Source organism: Cynoglossus semilaevis, chromosome 8 (genome assembly GCF_000523025.1).
Source record: "Cynoglossus semilaevis isolate Cse_v1.0 chromosome 8, Cse_v1.0, whole genome shotgun sequence".
Classification (NCBI taxonomy): Eukaryota; Metazoa; Chordata; class Actinopteri; order Pleuronectiformes; family Cynoglossidae; genus Cynoglossus; species Cynoglossus semilaevis.
The window spans coordinates 23243217-23258204 of record NC_024314.1 but is presented as its reverse complement, the minus strand read 5'-3'; the positions used below and the strand labels follow the sequence as shown (position 1 = coordinate 23258204).

The 14988-nt window shown below is 39.6% G+C and overlaps 1 protein-coding gene across 1 annotated transcript; it reads right to left on the bottom strand.

Moving 5' to 3' along the window:
* Nucleotides 1-531: 531 nt before the first annotated feature.
* Nucleotides 532-13976, bottom strand: pkp2 (plakophilin 2). Its single transcript, XM_025057835.1, has 13 exons — nt 13632-13976; nt 10556-10626; nt 9218-9828; nt 8678-8816; nt 8370-8577; nt 8113-8290; nt 5753-5870; nt 4451-4612; nt 3085-3261; nt 2541-2694; nt 1967-2159; nt 1444-1531; nt 532-1336 (listed from the first exon to the last, which is right to left on the bottom strand). The coding sequence occupies exons 1-13, from the start codon at nt 13828-13830 to the stop codon at nt 1268-1270; spliced, it is 2367 nt and encodes a 788-aa protein (XP_024913603.1). The 5' UTR covers nt 13831-13976; the 3' UTR covers nt 532-1267.
* Between the last annotated feature and the right edge of the window lie 1012 nt (nt 13977-14988).

Below are 14988 nucleotides of genomic sequence, written 5' to 3'. Positions count from 1 at the left end.
TGTGGAGGAAAAGGTCACGTTCAATCATCATTGGAAGGTCTTGGAAGCACTAAAATGCCATGAAGGTAATGGTGAAATAATGAAGAGCAGAGTTTAGAGAAAAAAAAAGACATTATATTTTACTATTCAAGCACAGGTATTTTTTCAAGAACAAGTCACTCTGCTCTAAAACATGTATATACAGTACATACAATAACAGTTTATCAGGAACGTGGTTTGATCTCCATCTTTAAGGCTCTAAAAAAACATTAATAATGTCACCGCAACACAAGCTGAAGAGCTAAGACACACACACAGCAATTCATTACTAACTTATCAGCTGCCACTACTGTGTTAACACAGAGGAAGTTCGACGTTCATGTCGCTTTATGAAGATAAAGAGCCAAAATGTTGCTTGTAAGTTGTGTTTTTTAGGGATGTCAGATAATATTGGCTGACCGATATTTTTGGCCGATATGATATAATGATAAGAATAGTTATCATTTTTTCCTGTGATATTAAAAACCCAATAATGCAATGCCTGGAATATGATATAATGATAAGAATAGTTATAATTTTTTCCTGTGATATGAAAAACCCAATAGTGCAATGCCTGGGTTGCCCTAAAAACATTTTGTGGATAAATGGCTGTATATGAAAGTGAAAGTCACTAGATGGCAGCATTGCAACACATTTAATTAATTTTTTAAGAATTCTTTTTTAATAATAATCAGGGGATTGTATACAGAACGCTAGTCCCAGCAACGCATACACTGGTTTGTACAGAAAAATAAATAAATATTACCAGGCCTATATCGGTATCTATTGATATCGGAAATTAAGTGTTCGGACAATATAGAATATCAGCAAAAACTTAATATCGGACTGTATCGGAGTGTTTACATTTTTGGCCAATATATTTGCATACTGATATAATTGATGCAATATTTTTGGTCAACCTGTGCAAGATTTGTTCTTTTTTTTATATATTCTGATTAAGTGTGCTAATCTGGTTAAGGTTGAAATGTTCTAATTTAATCAGTGCGGTATTTTTTCCATATTCTAATTTACTGTGAAACATTTGGAGAGAGAGTGGTATAAGGAGCATTTTACAGTACAGCAGTCGCTGTTCTTGAATTGGTCCTGCAGGAGCAGCTGTAACGGGAACAGGTTCAAATGGCTAATTCTGCTTCATGAACATAGTATTTTATTTCTTAAATCTTCAGTAAATAAACACTTCATAAATACTGTGGTTGTAGTAAAAATAGTGCAGTGACTGAGAGTGGACTCAGTTTCGACTGGAGCTCACCACCTTGGTCGTCCTGGCGTTGATGAAATCGACTTTCCTGAAGCCACACTGTGGAGAGAGAGTTTGATTACCAATGCTGATTTATCTTCTGTATGCAGTCGGTTAGATCTGGATCTGAAACTGTTAATGTGCTGCACTGTGTTGATAAGACCAACCTTCTTATAGGAGCCATGAAGATCAGAGTGTTTCCACATGGTGTGCAGCAGGATGCAGGCGCTCTGACCTGCTCTGGACGGACCATAACTGGAACAACAACATAATAATAATAATAATAACAATACATCGTCTGTTAATGGTCATTAGATAGATAGATTCTATCTATCTAATGATCATTAACAATTATTAAAATAATAGTAAAAGCAATAATAATAAAAGACACTGATTCACTGACTGGTTTTTAACAGTGCTCTGATTATGTATTTAGAGACAGAGCGTCTTACAATGAGCAGACATACCAAGATAAGTCAAAAAGTCACAAGACAAATGTTATGACTACAAATGGTGTCTGATTTTATTGACTTTTTTGTAAACTTCTCCATCTGCTTGACAAGTTCAATCGTTATATTTTTGTGAAGACTGAGCTTTGTGTTTAATCTGGTTTTCAATATGAAAAATGACCAATGAGGTTTTGCTCTAGTGCGATTATTATAATTTTTTGTCGATGTAAACACAACTCACCCGTTGTCTTTGCTGCTGATGTTGATGATCTTCGGCAGCGCCCCCTGGTTGACGATGGCTCTGACGTGCTGTGAGTTGCTCTGACTCAGGTTGTTCAGGATGTGGCAGAGACAAGAGGTCGCATCCGTGGACAGGTCGGTGCCCGTGTCGTCATTGGGCAGCATCACTACGACCTCCGGTAACACTTGCCTCACTACGAGAGATACAAGTACACTGATTATATTGTGTATGTATATATATATATATTGTAAGGGTTGTACTTCATCTAGTACATGTCCACCTATCATATCACAGCATATCCTTAATCGGCCTAACCTGCTGCACTGACTATCTTGACTAATTATTTCCTTGCCGTCAAAGAAGCAAAATCATTTCAACAAAACAATGCACCATTGTTGGACTTGGTTTTTATGACAGCCGGTGCTGGCTGTTTTCTGAGCCCCTGCAGTGAATGTGCTCTGCGGTGGATTAGAGAAGTGATTACGGGCTTTGGCGGGCTGTCGAAGTTATTCTGGAATTATTATTAGGCCACTTTTTAAGACCGGCTCATGAATAATTTAAAATAGAACATTACCAATGTCTGGGTGCAGCTCCTCGTGGCGAGAGAGGTTTCTTATCAGAGACATGGCCGTCCTCTTCACATCGCTCTCTCCCTCCTGTAATATCTTCTGCACGTGTTGGAGGCCGTTTTCTCGCTGGACGATGGTGAAAGCAATGGCTTCGGAAACCTGGAACACAGGAAATATAAAGAAATGTGTCATAAATATGTGGGACAATTTTTCATCCGATTAATCACAGGCTAGTGGTTGAGTAATAACAATTAATCGTGATTAACCATAATTGAAATTAATCATGATTATTTGATAAAAGTCATCATTCCTCAATATGTCAAAAAAGTCTCTACATTGCTGCAGAAAAAATAATTTTTCATATTGATAATAACTGATGTTACGATAAATACATTGAAAAATTATGAAAAAAAATGCAAAGCTATAAGTGGAAATATTCCTTAAAGTGGTGTATTATCGTCATTTTTGCGTATCTTGAAATGACTTCTTGCAGGTTGGGATGTCTGACATCAATAAGTGATTTGTACTAATGTTCCTGTGTCGTCTTACAGGTCCATTCCCAGCCGTGATGTTCTGCAGCGCCCCCACGGCAGCCTCCTGGGTGTAGTGTCTGACACTGCGGGCGATCAGCGACAGGTACATGCGGATAGTGATGGCGCTCCACAGCCACTCCACACCGCGGGGGTTTGCCTTCTCCTCCAGCAGAGGGCTCTGTCGCTCCAGGTGCTAAAGGGAAACAAAGAGTCGAGGATGAGCTGCAGCTCTCTGCGGGCCGGGTTCACGGGGTTCACAGTCACAGCTCGGTGATGAATGACAGACACCACCATGCAGTCGTTCAGGGTTTCACGGTGTGCCTCACCGCGGGCATTTAGAGAGCTGAGAGAGCTAGTGAAGCCTGACTGTCAATCTGCAGCATCAACCCACTTCACATTAGACCTATATAAAAGGAGGAGCCGCAGTGCAGATGATGTTTACAGGAAATAATGCAGTGGTACTCAAAGTGGGGAGAAGACCCTGCACTGGAGTCATGGAGATACTGCTGCTGAATTCATTTCTAATGTTTAATCTAATTTTCGTTAATTGCATCAAAGTGGAGAAATAAGGGGGATTTGTAAAAAAAAAAATCTACTTTGCACGAGAACAATATTTGTTGTTTCAAATAAGGTTCACTGAATATGGACAAATAATACACTAGGGGGTGCTACAGGTAGAGTTTGGGAACCACAGCTCTAACAGTTGTTTTTTGTTGGAAACGCATACATTTCTAATAAAAAAAATATAAAAAACGTATTTTTTTAAAAAAAGATTATGACACCATACCAACTGCTTAAAATGTAAACATGTCTGACCAGCATTTTTTTATTAGCCATTTTTAAATCCTTCTCTTTTTCTTACTTAAACTAGGAATTTCAGCTATTTTTACATTACTGTAATAATGCACACATTTTTAAAACATATCCCCATATTAGGTGATAAAAATACGAAATAAGAAATTTAAAAAAAGGCTCTCTAAAATTATACATCCCTAAAACTTACTATACTGTAGTATGAGTAAGAGAGAAGAGCCGGCAATACAACATGAATCTATTCAACAGTTCAGTGTGATGAATGATCCAACACACTGTTAATTCAAAACCATAGTCTGTTTGATTTGGGTCCAAACATATGGTCCTATTTAATTAAATCTTCACCAACTGCTGCTGCTTATGTTTCAAAGATTAAAAAAAATTGTTTTTTTTCCCACGTGAACATCTGACTCACGGTTTCTAGTAAAAAAACAGTCAAATATCACTGCTTTCATTCAACAAGTTCTAACAGGTAATGAAACACAAGCTGATCAAACAAGTTTGGCGGTTTTTAAAACATCCCACCATTCATGCATCGTCACTGGGGTTCATGATTTAGTGGGAATTACCTCTGTGATCCTGGCATTACGCTGAGAAAAGCAGCTGACAGTCTTCTGGTCTGGAGCCAAGTTCTGACGAGATTCCCGTAGGTCTTTGGCATACTTTTTAGGAAGCTCTGCCTCCATTTGATAAGACAAGTTGTGCAAGATGCAGACGCAGTTCTCTGTGGACTTCAGAGCAGAAACAAATCCGCATTAATATTAAATCACACGCTGTGACAGTCAGCTGATTAGTGTACATGGACGGACACAACAACGTCTGAGACGGTTGCTTTTCAACTGCGGTTTAAGTGACTCAGAGTGTGGATTATGCCAGATTAGGGCTGTCACTTTTTAAATGGAATCTGATTGTGATTCAACTTTGGAGCAAAAGTTCACGTCGAGGGAGTTGAACAGTCTACCTCAGACCGTCTGAGGTGTGTTCCAGACTGCCCCGTGTTTATTTAGCAGAGGTCTGCTCCAAGTTTCCTCCACTCGCTGTTTATTAAAGTATTAAAGACAGTGACGCAAGTACAATACAAACTGAACAGTCAGCCTAGAGAACTGTTTGACTAAAACAGTAGTTCTCAAACAGTGGGATGGGCACGCTGAACATAAGTATACCACTGCTGTAATGCTTGAATGATACCAAGCCTCCAGTCACTAGGGGGCAGCAACTCATACAGTGGTTTGTACAGATAAAAATATACATGTTATTAGATTCTCAATGGTATTTAAATTTGTGACAGAAAATATTTACGAAGTACTCGACTAAAGCCTTAAAAATAAAAAATTAGCCATCTACCATAGCAAAGTAAAGTATTAAATAACAAACATTATCCACCTCAAGCATCGACCGTTACTCACAATAGTTTCGGTAATGCCTCTGTGTCTGCGCGGGTGTGACTCACTGACTTCGGTTATTTTGCTTAAACAGGCAATGGCTACTACACACACATGGAACAAGAGAGTAGGAAAAAATACTGTTCACAACTTCTATTTATTACTACAGGATTCACCTAGACACATTCTCCAGGGTACCACTAGAGGGAGCCCATGTACATCTGTGGTAAGCGTGTCATAGTTTGAGAACCACTGCTATAGTTATACATATACGTTCAGAGGCTAACATATGAATTATTAATGCTAAAAATTGATTTTTGTAAAACATAAATTTTTTTTTAAAAAGTGTCAGTGTTAAAGCAATAGATATACAGATAAATATCAACTTCTATCAGTGATTCTGTCACACAGTCCTTTTAGTTAAAAGAACTTTATACTGGTGTCGAGATATGCTTGTTTTTGTGGTTAGTTTTTCTTTTTTCATTCTACCTTGTCATCCGTCTTATAGTCAGCTATGGTTCCTCTGATGTAGTAGACCAGAGAGTCGATGAGATTCTCACACTGTCTCATCGCCTTTCTGCCGTCTGGACCAGCAGAGCTCAGATTCCTGGGAACAGAAATATTCATCTGTTGTGAAATAAAAATACATTTTTTACATGTACTGTATGTTCAACAGTGGGGAAAAAAAATACAACAAAATTAAAACGTGTCAAAACACATTGTTCAACAGTGGGGAAACAAAATTAAAACGTGTCAAAACACATTTTAATGTCGCAGTGAGATCTGCTCTGACTCATTTTACAAAGAAAATAGCAAAAAATGAATTAGGACTTGTATTAAAATATTTTTTGTAGGTTTGACTGACTCATGTGTTTTTCATAGTTTTTTTTTTTTTACAATTGGACAAAGTGTTGAAAATACAAACTGAAGAGGAGCACAGAGGCTGAGAACATGATAAGGAGAACTTGATAACTTTGTCCCTGCGAGGACTGATTTCAGAGGAACAGGGAGAACAAAGGGTAGAGCTGGATGAATAATTCAGGCTCAGACTCTTTTCATGTGGCTTTAGTTGCCAGGGGAGCAGAGCGTCTAATTCTTCTCTGCTTTGTAAACAGAGACTTGTCAGCAACCAGAGACCAACTATGAAACCAACTGCATGACACATTTATTCTCACTGTAGATGTAGAGTAGTTTGATATGTCACAACTATAATAGATTAGATAATAGATTACCAACTCATTTTGCTCAATGGGTTCAAGGCATTTTGGAAAATCTAGATAAAACTGAGGGTAAACTGCTTCGTCATGATGTTTCACATCACAGATGACGGTGTAAAAAAATGAAACAAGTCAAGAGTTCCCAATTATAAAGTATTTATCCCTTTCAGATAATGCTGAGACAGTCCAACAAGATAGTTAAAATCTCATTAGAGAAAGCTAATTAGGTGCCAAAAAATCAATTAGATTGAAGCTTCACTTGGGTAAGAAGAGGCTCAAGGTTAAAAAAAAAATAAGAAAAAAAAGTTAGAAAGAAAACAGCTACAAACACACTTTTCTTCCTTTTGAGGAATGTCATTACCACCTTGTTGCTAAAATTTACATCAGAAAAAGCTCATTGTTAGCCAAAATTATACAAACAATAATGGCTAAAATAAAAAAAGTTGTTGCTTGAACCTAATAAAGTTGCAACCACAATAAAAGCATAAGGAACATCACTCCGAGAAAATATCAAAACCCACAGACTAACAAAAGGCTGGTGCAAAAGCTAAAAGTTAGCCAAAACTAAATCGAAATAAGTCAAATTATACGGTCTATTCAAAAAACAATTACATATAAATATATAGATAAATACATATATAAATATAAATACAAAAACACAGCAAGGATGACCATAAATAAGACAAAACTTGCTTATAGTTAAAAATAATAGCCTACAGTGGGTAGTAATATTAGAATAGCATTAGCATATTTGTATATATATAGAGTACGTAGTAATATTAGGCCTGGCACTCAGCAAAAAAATTGCAAGAGATGAGTCACAAGACTGAAGAGAACATACTTGAAGTAAAAGTTGGCTTAAAGTGGCTCAAACTACCTGTAATGTAATAAATTGGACTTAGAAAGTACAGCCATGAAATATAGTAATATCCTTCCCAGATGGTGGGACTTTATTAAATGAGCTCCCAGTAAGACATTAACTCTCTTCCCTATAGTCACAACAGTCAGTGGTGACTTATGGTTTTAAGGAGTATGAAGATTATTTTCCCTGTGCTGACTTGGTCAAAGTGAAAAGATTTTGGCGTTTTTGACCTGCGGGTGCTGCCTAAAATGAACCAGATTTTTCTTTAATCCATCATCCTTGCTGACAGCTGCTAGAACAAATTCAGTGAAGTTTTTCATCAGGAACCTTGATGGTTTTTGATAGTCCTCACAGATCTACAGTCAGCGTTTTGGATTTCAGCAGATTTCTGAGGGCTGATATCAGGTTATGCTGCGATGAGAGACTGTTTACTCATAACTCTTTGGCACACACGGTCGCAGTGAGACAGTGTGGGAGCAGATCTGCCTCCTGCCAAGTTTCACTCTCTGTAATATCATCAATTTACTACCCCTTTACCTTCGCACTCCCCAACTGAGGTCTCTAACTTCTAACTTCCAATCCATCTGCTTCTCCATATGTGGCCCCTGAACGACTAGTTTCCACTTCAGACCTGACTTTAGTGATTTATCAAAAGGAATTTTTTTGTGTTTTTAAGGCATTCGCTGAACGTCTGCCTCCAGTACTGGGTGTCAGTTTACTCCAAAAGCACTCAGCGTTTCCAGTTTCAGAGCTAACAAAGGAGAGTGTACCTCAGGCAGCCTGTGGCGTTGTGAAAAACCTCATCGTCAGCCAGAAGCTCATCTTTTGGGTTCTCGCCTTCTGAAATGCCCGAACTTGGCACAAGGACGTACTTAGTGAGGACGAATAAGGATTCTCTGGACAGACGCTCCTTCAGAAGATCATGGGAAGAGAGGTTCCACAAAAGACCTGAGAGAAAGGAAAAAAACTATAGTGTACTGTTTGTCAAATCCTCTCGAGACACAGAACACGGTTAGAGAACACCGACCTGTGAGTTGTCGCCTGGTCTCCACGTCTCGACTGCTTTTCAGTGCGCTCAGGATCAAGGCTATGCCGTCGTTCTCCTTCACCTCCATCTTGTTTTCGCTGTTCTGGTACACAACGTTGCGTAGCGCTCCTGCTGCCACTCGCTGCACCTCCTCGTTGTCGATGTGCAGAAGCTGCAGGAGTTTCCCGATGCCCCGTAGATAGTACACCTGGACACCAGAGAAGGAAGAATGACTATGAGCTCACGTAAAGAAACATAACATTTCCTCCAGATCACAGTCAATCGACTCTCTAAGCTGTACAACATACCATCTTCTTAGCTTCGATGCTCTTGAAACACTGGTTCTGAATGTGACCCGCTGCACATACGAGTGTTTCCTCGTTGTCCTGTGTCAGCAGGTTCACGGCTCGCTCTAACGTCATCTCTGGGACCTTGTTGTCCGACTTCCTGTGTAGAAACAGATAGACAGGCAACACTGAGTGAAAACAAAAATTGAACCACGATTAGCAGGCTTTAAAAAAAAAGAATTCTTGAAATGAGTAGATGCGAAAGACCCATGCAAAATCACTGTAAAAACTGTTAACAAAAAAATAAAATAACGTCAAAACAGGATAAAATTGCTAAGTTTGAACAAAATAGCTAATGTTAGCCAAATGTAGCGCATAAAAGAGGAATACAAATTGCAACATTTAGCTTTAAATGTAAGCAAAATCAGCTCAAAGTAGATCTAGGATAAAATTTGCTAAAAACAAAGTAAAAAGGTAAATATTAGCCAGTATGTTAAAAGCTAACCACTCAAAAAAAGAAATAATTAAATGTGCCGAAAGTAGTTAAAAACAGAATCCTACAGAGTGAGGCTGTTCTGTGATTGGATCTGCTGGAGAGGCAGCTCCTCGTCCATCTGCCGGCCCATGTCTACTTCTAAACTGGTGGCCGTAGGTGGGTAGGAGTTCAGTCTGCGGAGGGCTTGTGCGTTCCTCCTGATCTGAGCCGACCAGGAAGCACCGTCCTCAGGTTGAACACGGCCCAGTGCCACATCTGCGCTCCTCTCCAGCGTCGTGTGTCTCCTGCTCAACGTCTGGTTATGACTCCAGCGAGAGCCGTAATAATCAGCGCTCTGCTGATACCCTGCGTTAGCAAAGACGGGCAGAGGCGCCGGTGTCTGTCTCAGTGACCTCTGACGGATGCTCCCTTGCGCAGTGGTGGACACCTGCGCCCTGCTCCCACGCTGAGCCTCGGAGAAGGCGTAGCGCTGAAAAGAATCTGGACCAAACGTGTGGTCTTGCACAGGTCCGGACCTCTGAGGATAACTGAGCCCGGGGTGAGTCCCAAACCGCAGGGTGCTGTAGTGGAAGCGACTGCGAGGTAAACCTGGGCTCGGAGGCGGAGACACCTCCACCCTCCTGGAAGGTTTGCGCATGTGGTTGTTGGACAGAGGGTAGTTGGTGTATCCATTCAGCTGTGGAAAACAGGACAAAAAAATTACATTAAAAAAAATCTTAATGGCACCACTGAGGGTACTTTATTTAACTTTTCATGAGGTAAAAGCTGGGGTCAAGGTACTGACCCTCATGACATCTGATCTCTGACCTCATTATTGAGCCATAGCTGAAACCAATAATACGTAATTTCAACATTTCCAATGAGGTTAAATCGAAGGCAGTCACGGTGAACACGACAACAACAAGTTAATGCAAATGAGTCCTCACAGTACTATTTTTGGATGTGCCATTAACAAAGGTGCCGTCTGTAATTTGACCCTGGTCTCGCCATGTAGACTGGATAATCAGGAGGCAACCCATTGACGCAGTGGAAACGTGCGGAGAGCAGGAACAATAAAAATTAGCGACTAACGCTGGCGGACATTAAGTCCTCTCGACATTTACTGCCAACCACTGTTAGAACCACAAAATATTTTTTTTAACTAGCATAAAAAAAAGATGAGGCTTCAACTATAGTTTGATCCTAAACTGTGTCATAAATGTGTCATCAATCACAGTGAGGATCAGGACGACTGTGACAAGTGATGATGATGATGTAGATGTAAAGCAGCTGCAGGACATTTGAATGCACTCAAATGTCTGTGTGGTGTATTTAAAATTGTCAACCTGTCGAGAGTTCTCCAAAAACACAAAAACATGTATGTATGTGTGTGTGTGTGTGTGTGTGTGTGTATTACTCCTCACCTTCACGTTTGGTACAAATCCATCAGCAGCATCAAAGCTCTGAGCCGCGCTCCTCTGTAAGTGGACACCACCTGAGACGAGTCACAGAGGTTTAGTTAGAGTGTACAGTTTCACACTGAAGTCACCTGAACACAAGGCCACACTAGCACCCCCGCAGGTGACAGGAGTGACTACGACAATGGCAGCTTTAACAGTGAGCCTCACTGTTTAAGCTGCCCTCACTCACTCTCTCTCTCTCACACAAACATATACAATGTCTGTTTCACATTGACACAATGCATTCCCTTACCCTTTACCCCAGTGGTTCCCAAAGTGGGGGGCACCACCCATTGGAATTAAGGCAGGTCAAATTGATTTTATTTTTTTAATATATTTTTTATTTGTGCGTCAGTCGGAAAATTAATTAATTAACTTGTTATTTAATTTCCTTTTTATTTTAGGAATTACAAGTCCCACCTTAGCCCTAACTCTAATTCTAAGTCCAAACTAAATAATAAATTTCAAAATATCCTCTTTCCTAGTGGGGACCAGGACATTTTCCCCACAAGGACAAAGTGTCCCCACACCAAAGCATTTTACCCCACAGGTATCGCAACACCTAGACCACAAGATCTTGTGTGTTTTGTAAACTGCAAAATAAATGATGTGGTCACTAGGAAGACGAGTGAATGGCAGGAAACTAGTGGAGAGAAAGGAAATAAAAACAATTGGGTTCATCACTAAATGAAGACTGATTTATTCTCCCCTTTCCATTTATGTTATTTATTCTGGGTCCTTAGAAAGTAAGGAAAGTCAAAGTTGAGGGCATAAAAATGTCAATATTTGCGTCTTAATTTCAGATTTGCTGTATGTTTACTTAGGAACTTTTGAAACAATACCTGATTGAAGATGTGATCTCTGGCTGTGTTTTGTTTAATTTTCTATAACCAAACCATAAAATGGTTAACCAGGAGAGCAGTTAAATTTCTGTTTATCCAGTTTGACTTAAGCAGTGTATCACTTAACATCAGCGTCTTAAATTTCTGTTTATCCAGTTTGACTTTACTAAACTGAAAACAATATTAGTGTCGAGTGGAATCAATGTGCCTTAAATAGAATTTTGTGGAGGGAGATTTTTAAATTTAATTTTATCTCATTTTTAACACAAATGTTCTATGACATTTTATCAACAAAAACAATTATTTTAGTTACATTACATTTACATTTTTTCATGCCCCTCCAACCTACAATCCTGCAAATTAAAATACTTTTTAGAACCCGATAACATATATATTTGAGTTGCTGCCACCTAGTGACTGGAGGCTTGTAATCATTCAAGCATTACAGCAGTGGTACGCTAATGTCCAGCGTGCCATATTCCATTGGAAGCCCCTCACACCTCACCATGCTCCTCAGGGGGGCCCGCCCCACTATTTGAGACTACTGAGGTTAAAGCAGTACTTTAACCTAACCTTCTAAGATCCCAACTACTGCTTTAACCTAACCTTCTAAGATCCCAACTGTCCTCCTGTGATTAAATATAATTGTTAAATGAGCGGATGACTGGTTGGACTTCAAACTGACTCACTCCCAACTGCAAATGTGCACGAGAAACTAAGGGCATGACCCCTGGAGTGAGAGGCAGGAAGTGAGTGACGTATTACGGTTGAGTTTGTCAGCTCCCATTATGTGTCTCCATCAGCCTTCCCTCTGCTGAAACTGAAGGAACCTGTTGGACTAGAAAACTACTTTGTAATGTCGCAAAAATTCCCATCACCCAAAAGTGACCTGTGTTTTAGTAAAAATGAAAGTATGCGTCCACTGGGCTACAGTTCCCACAAAAACACAGACGATGACTCACAAAAGACTACATTTTTGACTGGAGGATTATTAACCTGACGGTCACCGACTCGTCATTTAAGGAAGTCACCATTAACAAAAACAACTTTACATTCTAAACACTGGTTTTTACTTTTTTTTTCCTGATATTCTGCTAATCAGGATGAGGCTAATATTTCAGTTTTGTTCACTGAACACTTAGGTATAACCCAGGATCAAACACACCAAAACAAAATGTAAGATTAAAATAACATAATAGTGAAATCTGCACCAATCTGACATGCTGGCATCACTTTTGATATGTGGACTAATTTTGAGATAAATGAACTTTTAGCAGAGGGTAAATGTGACAGCGACATAAAGACAAATGCTCACAAAGTAATTTAATGTCTTACATAATGGGGCAAAGTATAACAACCACACAGTTGAAGGTTATTGTCATTCACAGCCTGATAAGTTTCTCCTCTTCTACTATGTTTCTTTACAAGCAACAAACAACTTGATTTCCACAAACTCAATACCCAATATTATTTTTATACCTCACTGTGGGGGCAGTGTTCTTTGTGTTAAAGGCCTCTCCCACCTTTGTCCATGCATAGGCAACATCTCTGTAGCTGGGTTTTGTTCAATTTCTTAAAAATAACACACTATTCAGTGTTTGTCATCTTTGTACAGGCTGTACTTAACATACTTCAGTCTGGTTCTGAGGATATGTTTTTGTTAGTCTGTAATCTAGGGACGGTCTCCTTTGGCTCATCTCTTATTCCTCTTTCTTCAGAAAATTCCAGAAATCTTTTACTTGTTTACTTATACAGTCTGCAAGTGTGTGCAGTGTATTAACTTTGCATGTAGTGTTTTGTTTCAAGTGTTGACTGAATTCTTTTGTCGTTGCCAACCAAACCCTGAACTAAGTGTTTCTATGATGAGTAACTGACAGATAAGCCTTGGTTTTCGCCTTATTTCAAATATTAAAATCGTTGCTATGTAAACAAAACTTCCACACTTGTTACATGACTATAAATGGGTCAACTAGTTGATTCATCTATTCGTTTATTACCTGACAACGAGAGAAAAAAAATAAAAATATATCGTTCATTTACCTCTACCACAGTAATTGACAGCGTGAATACGTTAACGAGTGGCCGTGGCCACTGTCTGTTTATATTACGCCAAGTGTCAATGTTCAGAGAAAGGAGGCTTCGGTTGTAAATGTAATAAAACCCCTATTTACACGAGGTGTGGCAGTCATTTATGTTACCATTAGACAGAGTCCTCCTTGCCTTCCGGGCCAGTGTGAGCTGGACCTGCTGCTGAACTCTCAGACTCCGCTCCTTTGACACGGCTTTAACCGAAGCTCTGCCGCTGGGTTCGGCCGGCAGAGCCAGAGTGGTATCGTCCAGTGGGAAAAAGGAGTCCGCAGTGGCGGGAATGGCTGACTTCAGGAACACCTCATCCATCTTCACGCAAACCTGACAGAAAGCTCATTTATTTAACTCCACGTTTGTCATAGACGATCCTGCCGCTTTGTCCTCCCTCTCTGATTCACTCAGGTAAACCGACCTGCCAGCCGCCAGTGGGGAGGGCGGGGCTAAAGACGTGTAACGTGACACCACAGGTGAAACGTCTCTATAACCACGCCCCTCTCTCTGCGTCTGATTGGCTAAGCTTAATATTCATACTGATACAATATTGTGAACTGGAGTCGATTAAAATAGAAAGTTGAGTATGCAGAAGAAATATTCTTCCTCCTCTTCTACTTCTAATTATTTTATTATTATTAATATTATTATTATTGTCTTAATATTTAGCAGTGGAAAATAGTCCCTTAGGTTCGAAGTTACCCATACAAGTAAACTAACTAACATTTATAGTGTTATTCGTGTCATTAAATACAATTTTAAATAGCATTTGAAGCTGGTGTGGTGATTTTTAATTGATGTTCTGGGTTTTAAATCTTTGCTGCATTGTTGTTTTACAACTATTAACAAAAGTATGATTAATCTTTCATAATGTAATCACAAAAAGGACTGTAACAATGTTGCTAAGTAGCACTTTTAGAGGACAAATCTCTGGCTCTCTAAAAGTAGCAGTTTTAGAGGACAAATCTCTGGCTCTCTATCGCTTTCTTTATAGTAAAATGTGATTTTGGTGACACCTGCAGGAACTACTGCAAAGACACCTTAGAAAAGTCAGTGTAATAGACGTGAGACTTTACCCTCTCCCTCCTCCACATCTCTCTCTGGGTTTGTCCTTTTCCTTGTCCTGTGCTGGGCCGGACTTTCCTTCTGATAAAGTCCTTTAAGTGCTGGGCCGGACTTTCCTTCTGATAATCCGATAAAAGTGAGACCACCTGCTGTTTAAATATACTCGGTGTCCACGTTGGTCCAAACCATCAGTATCCAACGCATTCGAACTTTACACCCTGTCACCTGACCATGTGTTAACTGTGTGATACTCGCTGCTCACCAAAACGGATGTGTAGCCTCACAGATGCTTAACGTGGTGGTGAACGGAGGGTGGGGCTGGACAGTGGCACACATTTTGTACAGTGATGTCATTTGATCTACACAATTTTCAGATGCTTTGTTGTCAACCAAACATAATGGAAAGATCGT